This window comes from Callospermophilus lateralis, chromosome 4 (genome assembly GCF_048772815.1).
Source record: "Callospermophilus lateralis isolate mCalLat2 chromosome 4, mCalLat2.hap1, whole genome shotgun sequence".
In the NCBI taxonomy this organism is placed as follows: Eukaryota; Metazoa; Chordata; class Mammalia; order Rodentia; family Sciuridae; genus Callospermophilus; species Callospermophilus lateralis.
In genome coordinates, this window is record NC_135308.1 from 157,606,596 (window position 1) to 157,634,470 (window position 27,875).

At 56.0% G+C, this 27,875-nt stretch overlaps 1 protein-coding gene across 1 annotated transcript; it reads right to left on the reverse strand.

Annotated features, from left to right (window-relative positions):
• Positions 1-324: 324 nt before the first annotated feature.
• Positions 325-27,580, reverse strand: Baiap2l2 (BAR/IMD domain containing adaptor protein 2 like 2). Its single transcript, XM_076853314.2, has 14 exons — positions 27,530-27,580; positions 26,442-26,517; positions 25,516-25,602; positions 25,058-25,119; positions 14,354-14,425; positions 14,055-14,171; positions 13,355-13,501; positions 3,162-3,314; positions 2,737-2,875; positions 2,416-2,641; positions 1,395-1,508; positions 964-1,156; positions 547-590; positions 325-400 (listed from the first exon to the last, which is right to left on the reverse strand). Exons 1-14 carry the CDS (start codon positions 27,578-27,580, stop codon positions 325-327), a joined length of 1,557 nt encoding a protein of 518 aa, XP_076709429.1.
• Between the last annotated feature and the right edge of the window lie 295 nt (positions 27,581-27,875).

Below are 27,875 nucleotides of genomic sequence, written 5' to 3' on the forward strand. Positions count from 1 at the left end.
ACAAAAGTGAAAGGGGACACGTGGGGGGCAGGGGTCTCCTCCCCACGGGGAGAGTGGGGGCAGGGCTGGGGTCAGGAGGCTGCCCTGGGAGAGTTCTCGGCCCCTGAGGGAAGAGGCTGCTCTGTCCCTCAGTCCCCTGCGGCGCTGTGTCGGCCCAGACCACAGGCCGCTGTCCTGAGCCCTCGGGCTGAGGGGTGGGTGGGGAAGGCCCGGCGGGGTCAGGGCTCCAGCATCTGGGATCCGCGGGGGCTGCTGCTGCCACCACGGCCACCACACAGCTCCACGCAGGTGCGCAGGCCACCTCGGGCCCCCCAGGGGCGCCCCTCAGCGGATGATGGGTGCCGAACGGTCATTGGTGACAGTGGGACGCAGCTTCACGGTGGCAAAGGGGTTCGTGCCCCTGTGTGGAGGGAGAGGCTACCATGAGGGTCCAGGCTCCCGGCTACCCGGGGCCAGGGAGGGTGCCCAGCTCCACCTCCGGGTCATCCTGGTCACCCCATCACCCCTCACCCCCACTTGCCCTCTGGCCCCGATGGCGGGACTCACCGGGGGAAGAGCTCTGGAGGGTGCTGCTCCCAGGACATCAGTTTCTGTGGGGGAGGGAGGAGGTGGGTCAGGCCAGCCCTGGGCACCCCCAGCAGGCCAAGGCCTGGACGCAGAGACCAGACTTGGGGAGAGGAGACCGGCATTGTGAGAGCCCTGGGCACGCAGGCACCACCTCCTGGGACAGGCTGTCCCTCCCCTGGAAGGTCCCCTCCCTCCTCACCTGCCTGCCGCTGGCCCCAGGACACCAGGCTGCATCCCTGAGACACTTGTCCCCTCCCTCCCCGAGGCTCAGGACCCTGTCCCTCCCTCCCAGCACTGAGGGGCAGCCTGGGGCCAGCTGGGGGCCCTGCCAGGCAGCACAGGAAGGCTTTCCTGTCCCGCCTCCTTGCCCAGGGCCCAGGACGGCTGGGGACTTACCTTGACGTCATTGACACCCCCCATGCTGCTTCGGCGGCTGCCGGGCAAGGGTGCAGGTGCAGGCGCAGGGCTAGGGACGCGGCTTGGGGTGCGGGGTCGAGACTGGCCGTCCCAGTACTCGGAGGATGCTGCGGGGTTGCCTGGCCGCTCCAGGAGGTCATCCAGGCTGTGGGTGCCCCGGAGCGGGTAGGACCTGAGTCCAGAGAAAGGAGGGAGAGACGGGGTTCAGGGGTCGTCCCTGGTGTCCCCACCCCATCTGCTGGTCCCCTGAGCATCCTCCACCTTCTTTCTCTGGACCTGGGTGAGAGGGAGTCAGCGCAAGGGAGCGCCTGCAGGGAGGCAGGGGGATGGACACAATGACCTTCCATGCGCCCAGGGTGTGGCGCTCTGCCTCCCCTTGCCGCGGCCACAGGCCCACCCTGGGAAGGTACCTGGAAGGTAGCTCGTTCGCGGGGTTCACGGAGGTCACGGGGCTGGCGGGGCTCAGGGGGCTCCCGGGCACCTGCTCCAAAGGCTTCACGTAGGCCTCGGGGAACCAGCCGCTCCTGCGGGGCAGAGGCCAGGGGCCCTGAGCAGGCCCCGAGGACCCCGGGACGGCTGCCCCCCAGCGCCGACCGCCCCCACCTGGGCGCCCCTCTAGAGCAGCTGGGCCGGCAGGAGGGACATGGTGGCAGTTCCTGGCCTGATCACTCTTCAGAACACCCGGGAAATGTCCCCAGGAGCCAGTCACAACATGTCCCCGGGCCAGTGAGGCCCCCAGGCATGGACACAGCCATTGGCTAGCCTCCACCTGTTTTCAGGGGTGTGCCTAAGATGACACCTCCTGTCACCCTCCCACAGAGGGAGCAGCCCTGGGCCAGCAGGTGAGTGTCAGGCTCCCGCAGGCCGCTCCCACAGGGCAGCTGCAGGCACTGGAGGGCGGCCTCCACCCACACTCTCAGGCATCTGACCCCTTCTGCTCCGGTCCCTGTCACCTGCCCAGCCCGGACCTTGCACTTCACTCACATCTTGGGCCAAGGACCCACAATCCACCTGGGCGGCCTCCCACTGGACGCCTACTGCGCATCCACCAGAACACCCGCTGGCCCAGGTCACCCACCCACCCAGCAGTCCCCCACCGTCTGCCACCCAGCCCTCTGTCCCTCCGTCCCTCCAGCCTTCCAGCTGCCTGTGGCCATCCCCAGCCCCACTCATCTTCTCATGGACTGGGGCCACAGCGGCCACCTGAGCAATGTCCACTTACTCAGGCCCTGCTCCTCCTCCGTGGGTGGGAGTGGGCACCACTAGTTTGTCCTGCCACAAAGTCCCTTGGGCGGCACTGCCTGGTCCAGCAGGCCCCCAACTTCCCCTTTTCTCCTGCGGACACCGGGTCCCTCCACACTCCCTTTCTGGAGACCAACCCAGCTCTCCCCCAGGCCCCCTGCCCCCGCCCTGTCCCCTGCTCCCACTCACGCGGAGGAGCCCTCCAGCTTGCCGTAGAGCCAGCCGTTCTGGGCCTCGGGCACTAGCACCTCCACCACGTCTCCGGCCGAGAAGCGCAGCAGCGTGTGGTTGGCGCCCTCAGAGTGGGAGACCAGGGCGCGGACTCTCTTGGCGCCCCCGCTGCTGCCGCCGCCTCCCGGGCGCTCGCCGAAAGAGTTGGAGCGCGAGCGCTGGGAGCTGCTGGTGTAGAGCGAGGCTGCGGGGCGGAGAGCGCAGCGGAGCATGAGCGGGAAGTCCTCCCAGGCGTCTGCCCTCCATCCCTCCTGCTGCAGCCCAACCCGGGGCACTCACCGGCCGACGGCGTCCGGGGCAGGGACCGGCGGTCTGGCTCCAGCTGGGACGCGGACCTCGCCTCGGCGGGCTCAGGACCGTAGGAGCCGGAGCCGTGCCGGCTGCGCGGGGAGCTGAACTCTCCCAGAGGCCTGGGGGGCTGCGGGGGAGAGGGCAGGGCGGGTGGGGCGGGCGGGGGCGGCCGCGCCCTAGTCCAGCCCCCACCCCCACCCCCAGTCCCAGACGTCGGCGTAGGGGTTCTGGGGCCGGCGGCCGGGCCACCACGGGGGCGCCGAGGCCGCGCCGGGGCGGAAGGGCGGCCCGAGGGGCGCGGCGTAGGGCGGGAGCCTGGGGGTCCGCAGGCTCCAGGCTGCGGGCCGCAGGCCCCAGGGCCCCGCCGGGAGCGGCGGGGGCGCGAAGGGTGGCGGGGGCGCCCAGGGCCTCACCATGTCCAGGCGGGTGGGCGTCAGGCGGCCCGCGGGGTAGGGCGGCCCCAGCGCGGGGCCCAGCAGGCCCGGGGAGTGGGCGCGCGACGGGCTGCGGCTGGCCTCCGACTGCTCCTTCCACAGCAGCACGCGGCTCTGCAGCATGCCCCGGGCCTGCCGGGAGGACACGGGTCAGCCGCGTCCGGCGGCCCCCGGAGTCTGCGGGCTCCTGGACGGGCCCTGAAGCTCGGGATGGCCGATGTCCTCTGGGAGGAACCGGGGACCCTGCGGGGCCGCTCGGGCCGCTCACTGCCCCCCCCTCGTGTCAAAGTCCCCCCAGTCCTCCTTAGGCGCTGCCCCTGACCGGCCCAGCCTGTGAGCTTTGTCCTGCCGGCAGCTTCATGGGTAGCAGAGAAGCCCAGGCCTGGCCACCAGGCGGCCCATCCTCCTGATGACAAGAGATGGGCTTAGGCACACTCCCTCCCCAAAGCTGTGACGGAAGACCCCAGCCCAGTACCTACCCTGGAGCAATCTGGCAATGCCCAGGTAGAGTGGGGCCAGTACAGGAAGCTAAGACCTAAGCATCAGATGGTGGCGGACTTCCGATGGCATACTTTTGTGCACCTGGATCAAGCTATATCTGAATCTCTCTAGTTAACTAACCCTTTTCATTTAAGCCACTTTGAGTGATTTTCTGAAAGAGGCCTCTCAAACAGTTTCCAGTGTGTCCCTGTAGCTCACACTCTACCATTTCTACCTCCCACTCAGCCTCCGCCCCTGTTGAACACTTTCAAGGACAGGGAGCGCAGCAGCTGAGCACAGTCCACACCTACAAAGTCCCTGTAAATGTTAGACGTGCTGCCCCGTGTCTAGTCATGACTTTTATTTCCTGTCTTTTGAGATGCTTTAACATCCTGGGAATTTGCTACTTCTGGAGAAACCGCCCTTCCCAGGGGAGTGAGCCGCTTGCTGGGGACCTGCCCTTCTTGTGCCAACCAGCCTGGAGGTCGGGCCGTCTCTGAGTGACCGCAGCAGCAGTGTCCAGGGGTGCCTGACATTGCCCACTCCATTTTGTGAGCGGTGGTCTGCCATGAGCTACTCCAGGCTGAGTTGAAGGCTGAGGTGGAAGACTCCACACCTTGTTTGCACAGGTCAACAATGCCACCTGCTGGCACAGACCTGAGGCACAGCTGATACGTCATCATGCGCATAAGAATGACATCTGGGAGGTGACCATCTGGGAGGCCACCACGCTAAGTGAAATAAGCCAGGCCCCAGAAAGCAAAGGCTGAAGGTTCTCTCTGATGTGTGGGCCCAGTCACAGGAGGAGGACGGGAGGACAGGAGTTCAGGGTCAGACAAAGGGGAGGGAGGGAGGGGGATGGGGAAGCAGGAGAATGAGGTGGATCTGACTCTCCTGTGTTCACATACGAATACACCACCAGTGTTTGGGATTTGGTGGCAATGGAGCCCAGGGCCTCCCCTTGCCAGGCAAGCACTCTACTGCTGAGCTATCCCTAACCCTTTTTAAATTTTTTGTTTTGAGGCAGGATCTTGCTAAGTTGCTGAGGCTGGCCTCCAACTTGAGCGCCTCCTGTCTCAGCCTCCGAGTTGCTGGGATTACAGGTGTGCACCATCCTGCCCCCTTTATGACCAGACTTTTCAATGATTCCTTCCTTGAACCCAGCCCAGCACCCCCAGGCAGCGATGAGGAAGGCTCTGGGTGTCCCATCAGCTGGCCTGGTTGCTCAGTGGACACCCCATCGTCTCCTGCAGTGTTTAATTAGTAAAATAGCCAAAGGCAAAGCCTGGGGCCTCACTGCACTTGTCCCAGAGGCAGGAAGCAAAGGGAGGCCGCCCATCCTGCAGATGGTATTTTAAAGGGGTTTCTGTCTGCATCTGGGGAAAACACCATGGGCACCAGGGGGTCCTGGGAGGGACGACCATAGCCCCCAGGCACCACCTGGACAGCACTCAGCTGCCCCCACCTGGGCAGGTCGCTGGACTGGAAGGACCTCTGTGTGGACCTAGAGGCCCAGGCCAGGGGCGAATTCCAGGTTCTTGCGGAGAGGAAGAGCCTGCTGAGCAGGACAAACCCTGACTCTGGACAGAAGCACAGGGCCACCTGGCCACGGGGGATTCTTCCATATGGCAAAACCCACTGGGAATGTGGGAGCCGCCCGCCCAGGAGTGAGCATCCTGCTGGAGCCCGAGTCGGGCGCTGGCCTGGCATCGCCCACTCCCCCTTCGCTGCCACGCGCAGGACACCCGTGGGGCCTCATCGCCTGCCTCGAGACTCCCTTGTGGGTCCCCCTATAAAAATAAAGGGACTCCGGGTGCGGGCTCTCTTTTCCAGCGGACCCTCAGGTCGCAGGGCCATCCCACCCTCCATACGAAAATTACTTCTGTGTCCTGCGCTTTTTGGTTTTCGAGCCTAATGTCGCCGCCAGCTTTTTTGAACCCAGTTCATCTCCTCAGCGCAGGTCGCTGGGGGAAGGGAAATGGGGAGCAATACCCGGTGGACTGACAGCAAGTCATGGCCGAATGCCCCTCAGCTACACTTAAAAGTTCCTAGGAGTGATAAGAAAGGATCCTGACGCACAGCAGCGAGCCCATCTGAGACAGCGGCTGCTCATCGGCGCCTTTCCAGCGGCCAGGAGCAGACATTTGCTCGGAGGCCACTGTCAAGGGCACGGAAAGGCGCGATCCCAGGACCGTGTCCTCACCTGCCTTGCACAGTCACCGAGCCAAGTCACCATCTAAACATCTAAACCTGGACTGTCGGCATGAATGAGAAGGACACCTTGCTGTGCCCAAGCACTGATACTTCAACTCTTGTTCCCACTGTGCCTTATGAACAGAGTGACAGGACGATCTGGTCCGGAGAAACCCAGGTCAGAAAAGCAGCTGTGTGGAGCCTGCAGGTGGAGCCAACACCGCCACCCTGTCCCCGGCGCCTGCTGCAGCCCAGGTGCACCTGGCAGTACAGAGTGGAACAGGCCGAGAGGATTGTACCTGGGGCATTCAAGTCGGAACAGCAAAGGGAGCCAGCTCACTTCTCCTTTGCATTTGGTGGCTCACGTGACCAGCTGAGGGGGTCGAGGATCTGAACAGGTGGTGTGAGCACACTGGGGGACTCAACCCCGGGAGTCTGTGTTCCTGGGCACCAGAGGGGTCTGCTGTCCCACGAGAAGACTCCTAGGAGGCTCCTGAGAGCCACACTCCCAGCACAGACCTGCAGGCCCTGGGGGTGTTGATCTAATCTCTCCCAAGTAGATGCCACCGACATAGCCCCCGAGGCCTGGTCAGACTCCAGTGCCACCTGCCTGAACTCCACTCATGGAACTGAGGCAGCTCCACCCTGGGAGGGCACCCATGTGGTCGGCAAACCCCAGCTGACAGCCCTCCCATCCCATCCTACCTCATACGGGGGAAGGGAAGCTGAGAGTGACTCCAGGCTGCTTCAGCCACAGGCCAGGCAACCAGCAGCTCAGAGAGCAGCGCAAAAAGGGGAGGGGTCTGCACCCCCTGCCTGGCTGCTCTCTCTCTGTGCAGTGCTCACGAAGAAACGGAGTCGGGCATAGACGGCGACCATCTATGGTCCTGTCAACTATTTTGATCACCTCAGTGGAGACGATCTCTTCATTTATCATTAAGATTCTATCCTCTGAACATTCAGAGTATTAAACATATAAGTAACTGTGATCAGAATACGGAACTCTAGGGCAGCATCCGACTGAGGAGGGTTGGGAGAGGCAGGCGAATGGAGCCAATGACCTCTTCAGGGAAATAACACAGAAGAATGTCCAAACCTTGAGAATGAGATAGACAACCAGAGTCAGGAATCATTCAGAACCCAAATAGACAAGACTGAAAGAGAACCTCTCCACAGCACATTATAAGTAAAAGATCTGACTTACGGAGAGAATTTTAAAAGCCTCAAGAGAAAAACATCAGGTCACATTTAAAGGCGAACCAATCAGAATTACTCCTGATTTTTCAGTACAAACTCTAAGAGCCAAAGGGCTTGGAAAGATGTGTTCCAAGTCCTAAAAGAAAATACTGTCAACCCATATTGCTATATCAGCAAAGCTATCCTTCAGAATTGAAAAAGAAATCAAAACCTTCCACGATAAGCAGAAGCTAAAAGAATTCATGAGTGCTAACCCTACACTACAGAGCTTACTTAAGAAACACTCCACACAGAAGAAATAAAAAACAAACCTCAGAGCGCACAAATGAACAAATATCATTGAAAATTATCTTGGCAAATGAGAACCAGACCAAATTAAATAATATAAATAAATTAAAATGGCAGGGATTAATAAACATCTCTCTATAATAGCATCAAATGTAAATGGTTTGAACTCTCCTAAAAGACCTAAGGAGATGCGGGGTGCACACCTGTAATTCCAGTGGCTCCGGAGGCTGAGGCAGGAGGATTGTGAGTTCAAAGCCAGCCTCAGCAAAAGCAAGGTGCTAAGCAACTCAGTGAGACCCTGTCTCTACAAAAAATACAAAATAGGGCTGGGGATGTGGCTCTATGGTTGAGTGCCCCCGAGTTCAAGCCCCAGTACCTGCCTCCCCAAAATGACAGAGGCTGGCAGAACAGATTTTTTTAAAAAAGGTCTAACTAAATGTTGTTTGCAAGAGACACACCTCACAGGCAAAGAGAGCCACCAGCTGAAAGCGAAAGGATGGAAATTGACATCCCTCGCAAACGGAACCTGAAAACAAGCTGAAGTAGCTACACGCATATCTGACAAAGCAGATTTCACACCAAAATTAATCAGAAGAGACAAGGTCAACAAGAAGATATAAAAATAATCAATATTTACACCTCAAACATGAGTGCAGCTGATTCCATAAAAGTGACACTACTCAAATTGAAGATTCAGACACACCCACTACCATAATCCTGGTGATTTCAATACACCTCTCGCACCATTAGACAGGTCTCCCAGAACAAACTCAGTAAAGACTCTTTGAACCTGAAAAATATTACAAATCAAATGGACCTAACATACATCTGTAGAATATTTCTTCCAATAATAGCAGAATATACTTTCTTCTCAGAAGCTCCTGGAACATTCTCCAAAATAGACCCTACTTTAGGCCACAAAGCAACTCTTAGCATGTACAGAAAGTTGCTGAAATTGCTTGTATCTTATCAGATCATAATGGAATGAAATTTAAAAATTAAAAAAACAACTCACAGAAACTATATAAACACCTGGAGATTGAACAATACACTTTTGAATGATAAATGGGTGATAGAAGAAAGCAGGGGAGAAATTTAAAAATTCTTAGACACAAATGAGAATAGTGACCCAGCACACCAGAATCCCTGGGACACTAGGAAGTGAGTTCTCAGAGGCAAGTTTATGAGAGCCTACATAAGAAAATAGGGAAAATCCCAAATAAACAACCCATGGGTGCACATCAAGTCCCTTGAAAAAGAAGAACAAACCAATTCCAAGACCAGTAGAAGAAAGGAAATGATGAAGATCAGAGCCAAAATCAGTGACTTGAGAATGAAGAAACCATACAAAGGATCAATGGAACAAAGAGTTGTTTCTTTAAAATGATAAACAAGGTTGATAAGCCCCAAGCCACACTAACCAGAAGAAAAGGAGACCCGAATTAATAAAATTAGGGACATCACAGAAATCCAGCAGATCATCAGAGAATAGGATTTTTCCTAATAAATTGGAAAATCTAGAAGAAATGGATACATTTTTAGATGAATACAATATGCCAAAATTAAATCAAGAGGACACAGAAAATGTCAACAGGCCAATAACTTGTAATGAGACAGTAGCAGTAATCAAATATAAGCCCAGGACCAGATGGATTCTCGTCTGAATTCTATCAGACCTTTCAAGAGGAACCAATATTGCAGACTTGGTGGTGCCCACCTGTAATCCAAGGAGTCTGGGCTGGAGGATTGCAGGTTAGAGGCCAGCCTCAGCAACTTAGCAAGGCCTTAAGCAACTTAGTAAGACCCTGTCTCAAAATTTAAAAAATAAATAAAATAAATAAATAAAAAAGGATTGGGATGTGGCTCAGTGGTTAAGTCCCTTCGGTTCAATCCCCAGTACCCCCCCCCCAAAAAAAAAAAAACGTCAGTATTCTTCAAATTATTTCACGAATAGCAAGGGATGGAACACTTCCAAATTCATTCTACAAAGCCAGTATCCCATTCATACCAAAACCAAGGAAAGAAAACTACAAACCAGTATCCCTGGTGAACTTAGATGCAAAAATACTTAATAGAATATTAGCAAATTATGTTCAACAACATATTAAGATTATACATCACAACCAAGATGGTTTTATTCCAGAGATGCAGGGATGGCTGAACATACACAAATCCATAAATATGATCCATCATCTCAATATAACTGGGGACACAAATCTCTTAAAATCTCAATAGATGCAGAGCAGACCTTTGATAAAGCTCAGCACCCATTCATGATAAAAACATGGAAGAAACTAGGGAAGGAAGGAGCCTCCCTCAACATCATACATAACAAACCCAAGCCAACCTCATGGGGAAACCCCGAAAACATTTTCCTTAAAACCAGAACAAGAATGTCCACTCTCGCCATTCTTCTTTAATACATGCTAGAAATTCCATCCAGAGCAATTAGGCAAGAGAAGGAAATAAGAGGGATAAAAACAGGAAAGGAAGGAGTTAGATCATCACTGTTTGCAGATAAGATCCTGTACTTAGAAGATGAAAAAAGAAAAACACCAAACTTTGACAAAGTAGCAGGTTACAAAATCTGCAAACAAAAATTAACAGCTTTCCTATATCCCAACAAAGAATCAGCTGGAAAAGAAATCAGGAAACCACTCCATTCCCAATAGCCTCGAAAACAAAAACAAAACCTTAGGAATAAATCAGACCAAGGATGTGAAAACCTCTACAATGTACACTATGGAATGTTGAAGAACAAAATTGAAGAAGACCTCAGCAGATGGAGACTTCTCATGTTCATGGAGAGGCAGAATTAATAGTTAAAATGACTGTCAACCAAAAGCAATATACAGATTCAGTGCAATCGCCATCAAAATACCAGTGACATTCTTCACAGAACTAGCAAAAAGAAAAAACAATTAATTTTGAAAATTAAAAGACCCAAAATAGCTAAAGGAGTTTTAAACCAAAGGGCAATACCAGAGGCGTCACAATACATAGGCTTCAAATCATATTACAGAGTTACAGTAACGAAAACTGCACAGTGCTGGCTTAAAGACAGACACGCAGACCAGTGGTCCAGAATAAGAGACGATCACACACATCTACAGTCATCTGATCCTTAACAAAGGTGACAACAACATACACTGGAGAAAAGCAGCCTTTGGAACAACTGGTTATCCCTATGTAGAAGAATGAAACTTCACCCTTATCTCTCACCCTCCACAAAAAGCAACTCAAAATGGATCGAAGACCTCAGAAATAGAGTAGAAACTATGCAACTCCTGGAAGAAGTCGTAGGGTCCACACTCCAGCATCTAGGCACAGGCAATGACTTTCTCAATAGGATCCTAAAGCTCAGGAAATAATGCCAAGAGTTAATAAATGGGAAGGCATCAGATTAAAAAGCTTCCTCACAGCAAAGGAAACAGGAATGTGCAGAGAGAGCCCACAGAATGGGGAAGACCTTCGCCAGCTGCTCTTCTGACAGAGGATTAGTATCTAGAATTTATAAAGAGCTCAAAAAACTTTACACCAAAAACCAAATAGCCCAGCTATCAAGTGGGCAAATGAATGAAACAGATACTTCTCAAAAGAAGAAATACGAATGGCCACAAACATGAAAAGATGTTCAACGTCATTAGCAATTAGAGAAACGCAGATCAAAACCACACTGAGATCTCATCTCTCAGCAGTCAGAAGGGCAGTCCTCAAGAAAACAACAACAATAGGTGCTGGAGAAGATGCGGGGAGAGAAGGACACTTGGACACTCTTCATGAGGTTGTAGGCTTGTGTGACCACTATGGAAATCAGTGTGGAGCTCCTCAAAAGACCAGCTAGACCACGTCTTGGTATTTACCCTGAAGAGTGAGTCTCTTACTAGAGTGACAACCACAAACCCACGTTCATAGCAGCAGAACTCACAAGAGCCCAACTGCGGAACCAGCCCAGGTGTCCACTGGGGATGAGTTGATAAAGAAAACGTGGCATTTACACACAGTGGAGTTCATTCAGCCATCGGGACAATGAACTCACATCATTTGCAGGAAAATGGATGAACTAGAGACCATTGTGTTATGTGAAAATAAGCCACACTCAGAAGGTCAAGGGTGATTTGTTTTCTGTTATTTGTGGAAACTACAGAGGAACAAGGGAAAGAAAGGTGGGTGTGGGGTGGGGACCTCATGAAAATTCAAGGGAGATGAACAGAGGAAAGAGACGGGGTGGGGAGCAGGAGGAGGGGGGAGGTGCTGGGGAGGGGTGGTGTCCAGATTATACTGTGCCACCACGTGTTGTGTGCACGCATGCATGTGTCACAACAGACCCCACCATGACATACAACTATAACGCATCAACTAAAAAACACAGGCGTGAGCGCGCACCTTCCAGCCAGCCAGGAGCAGAAGAGAGCCACAGGTGTTGGCGAGGGTGTGGCGAAGGGACACCCCCACGCGCTTGCTGACTGGCAGGTCGACTGCAGCCACGCCACCCAAGGCGCTGGAACAGTCACACACAGTCATCACCCGGCCCAACTGTCCCACTCACACCGAGAGCAGGAAGAGTCTGTCCACACAGAGACGCGCGGCTCTTCCCAGAGGAGCCATTAACAGCCCCGGCGGAGCGACCCACACGTCCATCACTGGGCGCCCGTCCATCAAGGGGATCCATGCACACAGCCGGATGCTGCGTGCCCACAAAGGGAGCCGTCACAGAGGACGCACTCCCTCGGTGGCTTTTGTGTGAAATGTCGACAGTGACAACAGGTGCATCTCCTGAGGCAGAGAGGAGGAGGAGGGCGGACTCCACCACAGGGTGCTGGGGATTTCGGGGTGGGGGAGGTTCTGATGGACCCTTTCCGAGGGTGAGCGCTAGTGCGTGCTGTGGCTTGGGCACAGTTGAGGGGGTTCCCAAGGGCCATGTGCTGGCAGTTTGGTCCCCAGAGTGGCGATGCTTAGAGAGGTCTGTGGAGGAGACAGGTGACTCAGAGTGCACGGTCAGCCCTGCCCTTGGCCACAGCAAGTGGCCATTTCCCTCCTGCATCTCCAGCACACTACAACCCAGCCAAGGGCCTTGCAGAAGCAAAATCACGAATAGAGGGACAGATAGGGGACACATGGTGACACAAACACAGCAACAAGCAAAGATGGGTGGACAGAGTGAAACAAAATCAATTTCTGTGCCAGGCACAGTGACACACGCCTGCAATCCCAGCGGCTGGGGAGGCTGAGACAGGAGGATCTTGGGTTCAAAGCCAGCCTCAGCAATGGTGAGGCCCTAGGGTCAATGAGACCCTGTCTCTAAATAAAATACTAAATAGGGCCCCATGGTTGAGTGTCACCAGCCGTCCCTGGGTTGAGTGTGGGTCACTGTGCATCGAAACCTAGTGGGTACCAACCTCTAGTGCCTGGGAATGGCCAGACTCTAGTCTATCTCTGGAGACTATCCCCAGCCAATTGCCCAGAGACGCTGTGGCTCCCTGTCCCGCTCTGCAGAGCCCCACACAGCACCTGAGATGGGTGTGACCTGCCCAGATGCCAATCAACCTGCTGACTCAAGACATCAGGAAGCAAGACTCCGCCCTTGAAACCTGACCCCTGCTCTTGATGTGCCCCTTAAATAAATGACAGAGCTGTCTTCCTTGTCCAGTTCCAGCCCCCACGTGGGCTAGATCTATCAGGGGCCCCTGGTTAGTCGAGTACCCCTGAGTTCAATCCCTGGTACAAAAAAAAAAAAGTCATTTATAGGCAATGACCCATGCCTATAATCCCAGCGACTTGGAGGCTGAGATAGGAGGATCAGAAGTTTGAGGCCAGCCTCAGCAAATTAGGAAACCGTGTCTCAGAAAGTGGAGAGAGGGGAGGGGAAGGCTGGAGGTATGGCTCAGTGGTCAGTAGCGTCCATCCCTGGCACCAATTTCTTTTTTTTTTTTAATCATGCCCAGATGAAGGACGGATGGAGGAGGACTCCTGTGTGCAGCCACCTGGGGCGCAGCCTCCCCCACCGCACTCACCCGGCCAAAGAACTGCAGGAAGGTGTTGGAGAGCAGCAGGTGCTTCTCGGCCAGGAAGCGGTAGCGCCGCTTCTCCTCGAGCTCCGCGGCGCGCTGGCTCTCGGCCACGAAGGCCTGCATCTGCGCGTGCAGCCGGCTCACGCTCTCCTGCGGGAGGCTCTGGTTGCGGGTCCTGACTTAGCCGCCTCTTCCTGGCCCCTCCCAGCACCCAGCCGCTCCCAGCTCCGGAGCCTGCCGGAGCCTGCCCCGCGGGCATCCTCAGTGTCCCCCTGGCGGGGTGCCTGAGCCATCGCTCTGCCCCTGGCACCGGGCACCGGCCTGAGCAGAGCCGCCCCAGGAGGTTGGGTAATGAAGATGGGGTGGCCAAGATCACCAAGGCCCGACTTGGGAGGGGAGACTCTCAGAGGGAGACTCACTTAGAGGGGCCAGGAGAGGAAGCGGAGGAGGCGGGGGCTAATCCTGGCCAGGGCAGGGCCCTCTGGCTGGGCAGGAGGAGGGGCGCTGGGGTTCCAGGAGGGACCCGGGAGCCTGGGACAGGCCAGGAGGCCCCCGGGCAGGCGGGGTGCCGAGGGTGGCCCTGGCCTCCAGCAGCCACGGGAGCTGGCCGACCTCTCCAGCTGTGCTGGCCTCTGTGGGGCTGGTGCCGGGCGGGGACTTAGGGGGTGCTGGGGGCTCCCCTGAGACTGGACCCAGCGCTCACCTTCATCTCCCGGGCGTTCTTGTCCCTGTTGCGCTCCATGCGCCACAGCTCGGACATGCACTTCTCCAGGTTGGAGGCTCGGTGGCGGTACTCCATCTCGTAGTGCTGCCGGCTGTCCTGGGGAGGGTGGAGAGGCAGGGGTCCAAGCGCCCAGGACACCCATCCCAGGGCTCAGAGCACTAGACAGGGCTTGTGGGCTCAGCTGGGAATGTGTTTAACCTGGGCCTGGTCAATGCTAGGTGCTGGGGGAGGTGGCCTGCTGTGGGGAGCTGGGCGCCGGGTGGGGAGGGCAGACTCACCTTGATGAACTGCATGTCCAGCTTAGTGTTCTTCTCCATGTGCTGCAGCAGGTCTCCATGGAATGTCTGCACCTGTGTGGAGTGCAGGGTGGGGCTGATCAGGGCGGCCCTTCTGTTCCCAGGCCCCAGCACCCCCCGGCATTCTCTGCTGCAGTGTGCTGCCCACTGTGCTCCCGACACACCAGGCACCTGCCCACCGGTCAGAGAAGTGGGGATGAGAAGCTCATTTAGCTGGGGCTGCTCACGTGGTTGAGCAGGTAATCACCAGCTCAAAACACAGCCTTGATCAATGCATCTAAGTTTTCTGGTTCCTGGGTTAGTCTTAGTCTATGCTTTGCTCAGTTTCCTACCAGTCCCCAAGTGCCAGCTTCCCTGCCCTCTGCTGAGACTTCCTGCTTCCCCAGCAGCAGCCACAGCTCCTCCCCTGCCCTCCTGTGCTCTGGACATCTGTTCATTGACGGCTCCCTCCTGCAGCCACATGGCACAGTGTGTCCCGGCCACGGTCAAGCCCCTTGGAGCTGCTGTGGCATAAGCCAAGTCCCGCCTGCCTCTGTCCTCAGCACCATGGGCAGAGCCTGGCCCAGCAAAGGGGCCCAGAACTGCTGGGGCCTTGGGGGGTGGCAGCTGGGGGTTCTCTTAACAAGCAGGAAGTAGGTGTCTGACCACCTGGGGAGGCTGTTGTGGGCGGCAGGGCTCAGGATAGCAGTTTGGGCAAGTGGCCACCCTCTCTGAGCCTCGTTTCCCCATCTATTACAGGACCTGATGAGCTTTGGTGCTGTGGGCTGGGTGGTCTCCTCCATGACTCATGTACCCTCCACCCAGCTGCCTGCCCTTGGGCACAGGCTACGCAGGGGACACAGGAGCTACCCCGTCGCTCCAGCCCACCCACCCCTGCTCACCCTTTCCCCACGGGAGCCTTCCCGCCACCCTGGGTCCGCCTGCTTTGCGCAGGTGCTCTGTCCCCAGGGGAAGGGGTGCTACGCCAAACAGAAGGCTGGCAGTGCCCCCGGTGTGCGGGAAAGCCAGTGCACTGTAGCATTTCTAAAGTTAAAGTTTCCTCCCAAGATTGTTTCCAAATCCAGGGAAGTGCTGGTCTGCTGGGGAGCTGAGGGCCCCTCCCCCCTGCTGGCCAAGCCCTAATGCCCTAAAACACTGCCAGTGTGTGTTGGGGACAGAGGTGCTAAGAATGGAGCCTGCCAGGTGTGCGTCCTGGGAAGCACCGTGCGGGGAGGGGGGGGGGGACGCGGGCAGGACTATAGGCACGAAGGGAGGCCTCCACCCGCTGGGCTCCAGGAGAAGGGGGTCTCCAGTGCGGAGCTGGGGGCTGCCGTCCCTCCAAGGGCCATCCAGGATCCCTGCTCGGACTCCACAGGCGGGATCCTGAGATCCTCAGCCCCTGCACGAGGGCCCGACCTAACCAACAGGGCTCATGGGACATGCGGGGCTGGGACTGTGATAAAGTCGGGGAACCACAGAGAGGCCGCCTGGATTCCCACTGGAGCCCAGGAGACAAAATGGACAGAGTGGATACGCCAGGGAAGGCCTAATCATGGCAGGGCCGGACACAGGCACCTCGCAGGAGGACGCAGAACCCAGCAGGGGGGTCACTGGGGTCAGCAGGAGGGCCCTGGCAGGCCCAGGAGGCCCTCCCCAGGAGGCCCGGGCGCAGGAGCGCTTTCCAAATGTCCTTAAAATGCAGCCTCCAGAGCTCTGGGGATTCAGAGCGGCAGGAAATCAGGGCTCACTCCTTTCCTGCTCCCCTTGACCCTGTCCCCGTGCCCAGGACAGTCGCTTATGCAGATGCCACTTCCATGCCGGGCAGCACGGATCCTCTGCTTCCTGTCGCATGGGATCTGAGGTGCGTGGAAGTGGCCTTAGAGCAGCGCAGGCGGGCGGCCATTCTTGCTGTGCGGCTGTGGCTGACAGTGGGGCAGAGACACAGCGGCCGGGCGCAGGCACAGGGGGCTTGGGGGCTGGCGGGAAGTCTTCCTCAAGCTCCTGGAGAAGTGGGCCTCCCGAGAGGTTGAGTTCTTGCTCTGGGGACCAGAGGACTGTGGGTAAGCAGCAGGTGGCTTTGGACACAAGGAAGTCACCAACTCCAGGGCCGGCTGAGGACCTCCCTCTGCACACCACACTTGGGCCACACACTTCAGAGGAGGGTTCTGGAAGCTTCTGGACTCAGAAGCGCAGGACGCTGAGAGCAGCCGCGGTGGTGAGACACGCATGGCAAGGTCAGTGGCAGTGTCGTCCCAGCCCCCAGGAGTCCTCTTGCAGTCCTGCACCGGCCACCCCCGGCTCTCCTCCCGCCTCCTCCTGAGCTCCTTCGGATCAGCCTGTTGCCCCTCGGGCCAATGAGAACGTTTTGTCAAAATCATGGCTGGCTCCACGTTGCTAGGTGACCGCTGGGCCTCAGTGACTGTCCTGTCATCGCCCTCTCCCATGGCTGACCTTCGCTCTGCCTGGAAACACCTCCCTCCACTTCTTCTGGCCCTCGCCAGTCTTCCTCCTGTCTCCCTGGCTGCTCCTCCTCTGTCCTGTCCTGTCCCCTGGTCCCTACGGCTGGCTTGCTCCAGGGTACAGGCCTTGGGCCTCTTTCCTTGTCCTGCTGCGCCCTTGGTGAGCTTGCTCAGCCCCGAGCCCATGGCCCCAGGTGCACAGCACCCCCCCCCCCCCCCCCCCCCGCAGGCTCAGCCCAGCCACTGAAATCCCCAAGTCCCTCAACAGCTCTTCTGGAAAGGGCACAGCTGAGGGCCAGCCCTCTCGCTGGCCAGGCTAAAACCTCGGCACTGTCCTTGACTTTTCTCTTTCCTTCACGCCTGGTATCAGAGCCTTCAGAAAATGCTCTTGGCACTACCTTCTCTCCGATGTCTCCCACACCAGTCCCCGTGGCGGCCACCCCTTCCCGGCCACCTCAGCCCTCCCCAGGAGGCACTGGCCTCCTCTCTGGCCTTCCTGCTCCTGCTTTTGCTTCCCCTGGTCCTTTACTCTACGACAGGATCTAGCGTCATCCCACTAAAACAGAAGTCTACTAAAATAAAATCGCAATGCCATTTATGACAACTTCAACAAACACCAAACACCTAGGAACACGTCTATCAAAAGATGAGCAAGCCTGCTGTGCTGGGGAGGCAGAACATGGCCAGAAAGACAAGCAAACAAGTAAATAAATGGAAGATATACCATATTCATGGATCCGAAGATGCGACATTAAGAGATCCCTGAGTTCCAGATCAATACAACCCCTTCAAAACTCCAGCAAGCTGGCCAGGCGCCGTGGCCCACGCCTGTAATCCCAGCGGCTTGGGAGGCTGAGACAGAGGATCACAAGTTCAAAGCCAGCCTCAGCAAAAGTGAGGCGCTGAGCAACTGAGTGAGACTCTGTCTCTAAATAAAATACAAAATAGGGCTGGGATGTGGCCCAGTGGTTGAGTGTCCCTGAGTTCAGTCCCTGGTACCTCCCCCCCACACACACACACAAAAAAAAAAAACCCAGCAAGCTTCCTGGAAGAAGTGGACAAGTTGATTCCATAATTTATATGGAAAGACAAAGGATCTTGAAGGGAGAAAACAATTTTGAAAAACAACAAAGGAGTTCTTAGACTACTTGATTTCAATAAAAAGAAGTCCCTGCCCCCAGGATCAGGTGAGGAACGCTCTCTGCACACCTTACCCTGGGCCCCACTTTAAGAGAGGGTCCTGGAAGCCATCATGAAGCTACAGTAGCTGACACAGGGCGGCACTGGGGGAAGGAGACAAATAAGTTCATGGAATGGGGTCGGGTCCAGGAACAGACCCACTCACAGAGGACAAGTCGGTTTTTAAACCAAGACATCAAGTAGTTCAATGAGTAAAGAAGTCTTTTTAATATGATGTTAAGAAAACTGATGACCCTCACAGGGAAAAATGGACCTGGTTCACTTCATACCCACACAGATTTGAGATGGATAATAGAAATAACCATAAAGCCCAGAATATGGAGTTTCTAAAAGAAAACTTAGGAGAGTATTTTAATACCTCCCCCATGACAGATTTCTTGGCTGGTACATAAACGTGGACTATTTACAAAAATTACATGCTCATCAAAGATGGAAAGTATTAAGAAAAATGAACAGAGAAACAGGTGACAGACTGGGAGAGTGTCCACCATCCAGGCTGCGGAGAGAGGAATCCTATCTTGATTAAATAAAGAACTCCTGAAAGTCAACAAGAAGATCAACCCAATAAAAAAATGGCGAAGCCCTAAGCAAACTCTGGTGGAAGAAGGTGTACAAATGTCTAATAGGCCCCATAAAAGTCATTACAAAGCAGGGCCACGCGGAGCTGCCATTCCCCACGCACCAGAAGACCCAGAGAAAAAGACGGTCCCCACCAGCCGCCAGGGTGAGAGCAGCAGCCACCATCGTTCTCTGCCGTGAGAGTGGGGAACAGTCCCAGGCCGCGGGGAGCTCGGGCAGCACCTTGTGACCCTAAGCACGTGCCACGTCATGGCCCACATCATCCCTCCCGGCTCTGTATCCAGCTCTACCCACAGGAAGACTTGCCCAAGAACGTTAGTAGCAGGGTTATTCATACCAGCCCATAATAGCCTTCCACTGGAAATAACCCAAGTGACCATCATCGCAGGAGCCAGTAAACAGATAGCACCATGCTCATACCAAAGAGGACCGAGCAGTGAAACAGGACAGGATGTCCGCAGCCCAACGACACGAGCTAGCCTCGCAGATCTGTGCCGGGAGAGGAGCCGGACACAGAAGAAAACAAAGCACTTGGTTCTGCTCCTGTGACGATCTGGAACAGGCAGAATTAACCTCGAGAGACAGAAGTTAGATCATGGTGGCCCCTGGGGGGCGGGTGACTGATGACAGGGACACAGGGGCTTTCTGGACTGATGGAAACGTCCTGGATCTCGTTCAGCATGAGGCTATGTGGCACATAAGGTTGTTAAACTCGAAGCTCAGCATTTACTAGCTGGGCTTGTAGTGCATGGGAATTTTACCACGAGAAACCAAGTCAGCCTGGGGTCTAGGACGGGAGGGACGAGGGAGGGTGGTTCTTAAGACGGAGAGACTGAGGTGTGAAACCCAAACTCAGGACAGCCTCCAGAACCAAAGTCGGCGACAATACAGTGGCTCTTTCTTACCCACACTTTGGCTTTCCATAGTTTCAGATGTCCTCAGACAACTGAGGTCTGAAAATACTAAGTGGAAATTTCCCGAAACAAATGATTCATGAATTTTAAATAACTTTTGCTTTAGTATATCATAATAATTATTCTGCATTTCTTGCTAAATTGCCCAGCCTGACCTTGAACTTGACCACTGGGATTGCAGGTGTGGGCCCGGCACCCAGCAGTTCTCTGCTGTCATTAGTCATTGCTGTTGATCTTTACTGCACTAATTTATAAGTCAGACGTCATCGCAGGTGCGTGATCCCAGGGAAAACAGGGTCTGGGTAAGGCCAGCGCTCCCAGTGGCTTCAGGCCCCCTCGGGGTTCTCAACACACACCCCCGGAAGGGAAGGGGACCCCCTGTGTACCTGCAGCCCCCAGATACAAGCACTGTCCGCCGTGAGGTCAGTGGGGGCCAGCACAGGGAGCGAGGCATGGAGGTGACTGGGTGTCCAGGGTCCTGGTCACAGGAGCACCGCACACAGGCCACTCTGAACAGCAGCCGAAACCCGGAGGGGGGCCTGCTAGTCCCGAAGGGCCAGTGCAGGGTCCCTCGTAGAGGCCCCAGGGCTGGAGCAGCTGGGTGTCCAGGGGCTCTTGAAAGTGATCAGCCAGCTCCATCCCAGGACGGGGAAATGACACAGACGCCCTTAAGGGACAGAGAAAGCCACAAAAGCATGGGAGGCTGCAGAAAGGCTTCCCACAAGGGAGCCACCATGTTTTAGGAAAATATAACAATAGGGAGAGTCTTGCAAGGTAGGAAACTGCCCCACTGCGCCTCCTCCCAAATTTTAGAGTGAAACTCATTTCCCATAATAAAGAGCAACAAACGATCTGTGAAGTAAAATCCAATCGACAGTCACTAAGAGAGAAAACAGAACCCAGGACAGAGTAACATTCCACAGACACAGAAGCACACCAGAAAGATCAGCAAAACAGAAGGAAAACACAAGTTGCAGTTTTAAAGACATCAAGAAAGCCAGTGTGGTGGAGCATGCCTGTAATCCCAGCGACTCGGGAGGCTGAGGCAGGAGGATCACAAGTTTGAGGCCAGCCTCGGCAATTTAGTGAGATCATATCTTAAAAAAAAAAAAAAAAAATGCTGGGGACGTAGCTCAGTAGTAAAATGCCCCGACTTCAATCCTTACTACAAAATAATTTTTTAAAAATTTATTTTAATTGAAAAAAGGACTGGCAATGGAGTTCAGGGTAGAGCACTTGCCTGGCATGCTCAAAGCCCTGGGTTCGATCTCTGGCACCAAATAAATAAATAAACGACCATTAAGAAGAAGATACAAGACAGAAAGTAAACATCATGGATGAGGATTTGAAAATTCAGAAGTGGGTGACAATTCAGGACAGAAATAGAAATTAAAAAAGTAAAACATAAGTTCAGTAATGAAGATTAGACTATAAAGAACTTGAAAGTGAGTAAACTATCACGCCTTATGAGAGATATAAAGGAAAAAGGAGGAAAGGAAAATTTTAAACAAAAAAGCAATAAAGCAACATGTCCACAGGTTTTTGGGGGTAATGAAATGTTTCAAAATCAGACAGAGAAGATGGTTGCCTAAGTCTACTAATATACTCAAAAGTTCTGAATTTATAGCATGCGGATAATATCTCAATAAAACTGATACCTGCAAATACCTCAGGCTATAGATCCACGTTACAGTAAGGTCCTAGCTCCAGGCATTAAACCATAGTATCTGGCAGCAGAACAAAATAGAAATAAAGAAAAAAGTGAAAAACATCCCAGAGGAAGAGACCAATGTTGAAGGTAGGCCATGAAGACCTACATAAGGACAATAGGTGTCCCTGGTAGAAAAGTAAAGAAAGGGCCTGGGGCTCAGCGGTAGAGCCTTTGCCTGTCACATGCGGGGCCGTGGGTTGGATCCTTGGCACCACATAAAGATAAATAAAATAAAGGTATTTACAACTACAACTAAAATATATATATAAAAGGTATTGTATCCATTTCCAGCTAAAACGTTTTTTTAAAAAGAGATTTTAAAAAAATGTTATTCAAGGGCTGGGGATGCAGCTCAGCACAGAGCACTTTGCCTGGCGGGCCCAAGGCCCTGGGCTCCATCCTCAGCAAAGATAAATGAATGAATACACAGTAGTGCTGAGGCTGGATTGGAAGTATCGTGGTTATTTGAAGTATTTAAACTTTTTTCCTTTTTTTGTACCAGAGATTGAAACCAAGGGCACTTAACCACTGAGTCAAATCCCCAGCCCTTTTTTACATTTTATTTAGAGATAGGGTCTAGCTAAGTTGCTCAGGCCTCACTCCATTGTGGAGGCTGGCTTAGAACTTGCAATCCTCCTGCCTCAGCCTCCAAGCCCCTGGGATTGCAGGTGTGTGCCATCCCGCCTGGCTGTTTAATCCTGTGTGTCTCTAGAGAGCTCTCTGTGTGCAGGTGTGCACAGGGACAGCTGTGTGTTAGTGAGGTGCAGGTATGGACGTGTGTGAGGAGGTGTCTACACGTGCACAGTGCAGGCCACTGGGAGAGCTGGAAGCACAGGTCAGTGCAGCAGCAGCGAAGGCTCCTTGAGCCAGACTGTGGTCTCACAATACCACTGGCCAATAAAACCCAAGACGCCAGGCTTCGTGGGGAAAGTCAGATTCCCGTTTAAAGCAGCAGAGGAGCTAAAGAGGCCAGGGCTCCTTGTCTTGCAGGCTAGCAGAAAAGCTGTCAAAGCCACTGGAGTCCTTCCAAAGTGGAAGGACCAGGCAGACAGAGGAGGCCACCACTGGCCAGAGATGTACACTTTCACCTCCCTGCAGATAATGGTTGCAAAGGACCGCAGCACATCGAATGGGCTCAGATCTACATATAAGATTTAAGCCTGGACTGGACCCCAGGGCCTCGTGCTAGCTGGGCACGTGCTCCATCCTGAGCTACACCCCAGCTCTGATGCTAGTGGAAAATCAGATGTGTCCCCGCAGGGGAGGGGACAGGAAGCAAATTCTCTCCTGAGGACTGATGAGTTAAAGGGAAGGGTTGAGCCTTTCTCCGGCTTCTCCCATGTGAACAGTGCGGCTGGGGCAAAGAGCAGGCGGGCAGCCCTGTCCTCAGGTGCTCTGGCTCCCTGTGCTCTGGGCACAGCACCGTGACTGGATGTACAAATGGCCTAGACACACTGCTGTCCCTCAGTCTTGCCAATGTGCTGGGACAGAGGAGGCCGAGCACGCCTGGGCAGGACGGGCACCTGCTAAGCTTCACGGGGAACCTAGGATCTGTGACTTTTATCTGTGGGAACCAAGTCACCTTGCCCAGGTCTCCCACAGACAGAGAAAGGAAAAGAAATGGACACAGGGGACCAGCAGGTTAAAAGAAACCCCAAGCTATTTTTTGTAAGAGTGAAACCTCTTTCCCGTGTCGCGGGATGTCCATGCAGGGGACAAACAGGAAGGAACAAAGCGGGGGTCAGCTCAGGCCAGAGGCCCCCTCTGGGGTCGGGGAGGAGGAAGGGTCCCGGGAGGCTGGCCTCCTTCTACCCCTGGGAGCAGCCTCCGGGCTGGCTGGCCTCACCAGCTCTGATTTGTTCCATGGGAGTCCCTGTATCTGGTTTTTAGTTCACGATTTTTAAAAGTTGGAAACAAAACAACAACAACAACAAAACCACTCGAAGCCAACACCTCACACACCCAAGCCAGGTCCTGTCCCTTCTTCTCAAAATCCACCCGTGGTGGCATTTTTGTAGAGAGGACAGCTATCTGTGGCCCTGGTGCCGGCCCGTCACCCCCCACGGCCCGCGCTGCCCACTGCAGCTGTGGAACTCTCCACAGCTGTCCCCTCGGCTCGCCAGCTCTCCCGGGCACCTCCGGGCACACCCCCTCACCACCTGCAGGCCTCTCTCAGCGTCCCCTTTCTGTCATGTTTTCCTTGAGCGCCTGCCAAAAATGGCCCCAGACACCGCTACGGGCCCTCTCTTCTCCACAGCAGGTTTGCACCCAATGCGTCCACACAGCCGCAGCCTGGCTTGCTGCCCCTCGGTGGGGACAGGGCTTTCTGCTGCTGGGCCTCTGGTGCCCGATCAGTGCCTGGCACTGAGCTCCAGGTGGAGGCGCCTGTGACGCTGTCCTACCTGGCATAGCCCTGGCTGGGGGCCTGCCCAGTGTCACAGCCAATACACCTGCCTGGGGAGGGCAGCTCCCCTTACAGAGCAGGCCTGGGTGACGCTCACCCCTGGCCAGCACAGGTGTACCACAAGTGGCTTGGAGAGCCGCTGAACACAGGGCAGGAAGCCACAGGTTCATAACCAATGCCCACCCCGAGGGGCCGTGGGGCTCAGAGCCACACCCTAGTGTCCAGGGAGGGTTGAGCCCCGGGCGGGGGCGTGGTGCTCCCGTGTGGATGTGATGCACACGGTATCTTACAAAGAGCACCCTGATTTCCACGGACCCCTCACCCCGTCTGGGGACAGTTGATTGAGTGTCCTTCTGAGCCCCACATCACCTCACCCTCAGGCCCACCCTCTCCCCACTCTGCCAGCCTCTGGGCTCTGCCTTACTTCCGCCGGAGCTGGGTCCTTCCGGAAGGCTCTCTGCCCCCCTCCACCTAGCCAAGCTCCTTCCACACTCCGTGAAGCCCTGCTGGGACCCCCAGATCCTGGAGCTACAGGGAAAAGAAGACCCCCCAGCCCCTGCTCAGCCCCCGTGTCGAGGCGAGCTGAATCCCGCTGCTGGTCATTCAGCTGAGGCTCGGCAGGGCGCAGGGTCAGGGGGTCACGGGGGTCACGGGGTCACACTTACTAACTCATTCCATCCACTGGGAGCCCTACAAGGCAGGTAAACTGAGGCACGGTCAGCGACTGTGGTGCTGGACTCTGAACCCAGTGTTTGGGCTGCGGCGCCACTTTCCTAACTGCCATGTGCCAAGAGCAGTTAGAGGCACCTGTCGGGGTCAGCAGGAGAGGGGGCTACAACTGCTGGGGGTCAGGGGAGGGGTCATGGAGGAAGGGACACCATGCTGGGCAGTGGGGGAGGGGCTGGCCATTTTAGCCTGGGATACCAGCAGGACAGCAGCCCAGTGCAGAAGGCTAGCTCTTCCGGGTGGCTAGGCTGTCACTGGGGGTCTGGGCTGCTGGGTCAGTGGGAGCCCATGTTTAGTCCCCTGGGTGGCCGGGGCATGGAAGGGTTCTACCCCTGAGTGAGGTGGTCCGATCAGGGTGCTGCTCCCTGAGAGGCGGCGTGAGGAGGAAGGGGCGGGCGGGACTGGTGCACCCGGCAGTGGTCCCTTCTCTTCCTAGCTCTCCCTCTCTCTGGGGGAATAGCGAGACTGGATCTCTGAGAATCAGTTTCCTCTTCTGTAAGATGGGGATGGAAATGGCCCGGGCCTTCTGGTGGCCCAATCAAGCCATCGCGGGACATGTGCCCGCAGAACCTGCCAGGGCAGCTGCTGGGAAGAGTGGCCTTGGTCGCATCACTCAGAGCCAGGTGGGGGCAGGAGGTCCTACCTGAGAAGGCTCTGGGGGTGGAAACACAGCCCACTTCTTGAGTGACCCCAGACCTGGCGACCGATACTCACCACCACCTCCAGGTCTGAGTTCAAGTGCCGCTGGGTGTCCGACATCTGCACCAAGATCTCCCCTAGGGGCAGGAGGGGCGTGGCTTTAGTGTGGGGGAGCCTGCCCCACCTGCCCTCTTCCCACACCCGAGGCTGGATTTGGGGACCAAAGTCCAGGGATTTCCCATGTAGCTCTTGGGACTCTGCCACCCTTGTCCCAGCCCTGCGGCAGCCCTGCAAGGAACAGGGAGGAGCTTGGGCTCCCAATCAGCATCTGGGCTCAGAGCTGCAGGCTGGGCCGGGGCCTGTGGGGTGGGGGCTCCTGGAATGGCCAGTGTGTGAAAGGGGCCCCCCTGGGCCTCAGAATGTGGGGCCTGGGCTTGAGGGGGCATCAGTAACACAGGTGGGAGGCCCGGACAAGAGCTGAGAGGAGTGACCCCAGGCCTGAGAAATGGGGTGCAGTGGAGGTAGTGCCTCACCCAGAATCTGCGAGGTGGAACTCTGCAAGGCCTGCTCCCCAATCTTCTGGATGGCCCTGAAGTACACCTCAGCTGCCTCGGACAGGGCTACAGGAGAGAGGGGACGTCCAGCTCAGCCCCAGCCCGGCCTCTGACCCCGCCTTCTGGGTCTCCCACTTCGGTCAGAAGAATGTGTGGTGGGGGGACCTTCTGGGGTCTGGAGTGTGTGTGGGTGAGAGGGCGGAGTGCCCTGGGCAGAGCGTGGCATTGACCAGGGGCAACAGAGCGGGCTCTGCTCCAGCCTGGCACTGAGCAGGATGCTCCACTGTGTCCGTTGCAGGTGGGGTGCAGCCTCTGTGTGTGCCTGTGACGAGGGTGTGCACAGGTGTGTGGAGAGGCTCGGGGCAGGGCTTGGCCTGGGGTGGGGCAGGGCTTGGCATGGGAGTGGGAGAGCAGGATTTGATTCTGTGGTCCCAAGAGGCAGGGCAAGTGGTGGCCTCAGCTTCTACCTTGTTGGGTGCTGAGAGATGGGAGTGGCCACACGGGGCCAGTGAGGGTGACTGTCCACACAGGGCTGCTGCGGTGTGAGGCTGGGTGCAGAGGTGGCACTGGGTCTGGGAGTGGGTTTTGTAGATGGCACACAGGTGACACAGCAATGAATGTCGGGGTGTGCACTTGACTCTGAGGGACCCGCAGGGCCTGGTGCTCACTCCCGGGGGCGTCTCAGGGCACAGGAGGTGTGGGACTGGGATCAAGGGGCAGAGACTGCACAGGAAGGGCTGAGCATGGCCTCTCTGGCTGCAGCAGAGCAGGTGAGGTGCGTGGGGCTGAGGCTGAGCCTCACGTCTCGTGAGGGCTGCAGAGAACATGGGCTGGAGCTCAGGGGACTGAAGCAGGTGGGCGAGGCCGAGCGGCGGGGCCCTGGGCGCCTGAGGCAGTGCACTCACCGTGAAAGGCCCGTAGGTAGTTGTTGCCCAGGTACACCAGGTTCTCCAGGGCAGGGTTGAACTGCTCCATGATGCTCTGGACCCACGGGCAAGGGAGGCAGGGCACGGAGATGAAGAGAGGGTCAAGGAGCAGGGGCACTGGCCCCGCTGAGAAGCCTCCAGCCTCCGGGAGCCGCCCGGAAACCTGGGTGACTCACGACCTGGCTCTCAGCTGCAGGTCCCTCAGAGGCCACTTGGGGAGGCCCCTTTTAGGCCAAGGTCCCCTCACAGCCAGCCCCTGTCCTCACACCTGCCCCGGCTCCGGGGATAGCCTACTTCAAAGATTCTCCTCCTCCCTGGGCTGAGCTGTCCATTGGCTATGGCCCTGTCCCGGTCCAGGTCTCACAGGGCTGAACAGATGGGGCTGCTGAAAGTCGCCTCAGGGGTGGGGTCAATCTTGCCCTCCTCAAAGAGACCCCTGGGAGCAAGTTTACGGCTGAATTACTGTGGGTCACTGTGTGTTGCACTTTGTGATAGTCCAAGCCTTGGCCTTGGCCTTGAACTTGTGTCTTGATTCAAATCCCTTCTTTTGTGACCTTGAACAAGCTGTTTAACCTCTGTGGTCTCCGTTTTCTTATCAGCCGGGGTGGTTATTTCCTACTTCACAGGTAGGGTGATGTGAGGCTTACATGTAAAAGGGCCCTGCGTACAGCAGGAGCTCAATAAGTGCCTATGGCAACTGTGGCAACCTCCGGAGATGAAATAGTTCTGAGATGCTTAGAAATGGGAGAGACAGAGACAGAGAGCCCCCATTCCCCATGCTGGGCCAGCTCCCCCCATCGGGACTCCCGTCTCGGCTCAGCTCTTCAGCCCTCTGCGTGCAGCTACAGCCCGCCCGGCCTGGGCCCCGTCCTCCTTGTTGAGAGCAGGCGCAGTTGGGGTCCTGCTGGGTGGTGTGGCTGACGGCTCCAGGAATGCCCACTCCCTTGCCCACTGCTTGCCCAGCCTGGCCCAGGCCCTCCTTCCCAGAGCACCTGCAGCCTGAGGCTGCCCCCTGCTCCTGGAGCAGGCCTGTCCTCCACACCTGGCCCGGGCTGCCACATGCTCACCTTGTAGATGGCCATGGTGGACCTGTAGAACTGGTCCATCTCGGGTGCCATTAGGGTGGCTGTGCCGGTGCTGAGCAGAAGGCGGGGAGCACCGAGGGTTCAGTGGGCAGCGAGGAGGCTGCAGAGTGGGGCCTGCAGATGGAGGCCTGCCTCAGAGGAGGAGGCCGCTTAATTATTCACCAGCCGGGACGTCAATGCGATCTGGGGTGTAACCAGATCCGGCGGGGAAGGCATCCTGTGACGCGGGTGGGTTCATGTGACCTGCCCTTCAATTATTTACCCCAATGAGGGAAGGCCAGTGGGCATGCGTGCACGGGCCACTCTTCCCAGTCACCTCCTCTTCCAG

Coding starts and splice junctions, on each gene's coding strand:
- Baiap2l2 (XM_076853314.2), bottom strand. CDS start 27,580: ATGGCACCCGAGATGGACCAGTTCTACAGGTCCACCATGGCCATCTAC. Junction 14,426..25,057: donor ACTCAGACCTGGAGGTGGTG/GTGAGTATCGGT, acceptor CACTCCACACAG/GTGCAGACATTCCATGGAGA. Junction 13,502..14,054: donor AGAACGCCCGGGAGATGAAG/GTGAGCGCTGGG, acceptor AGCCTCCCGCAG/GAGAGCGTGAGCCGGCTGCA.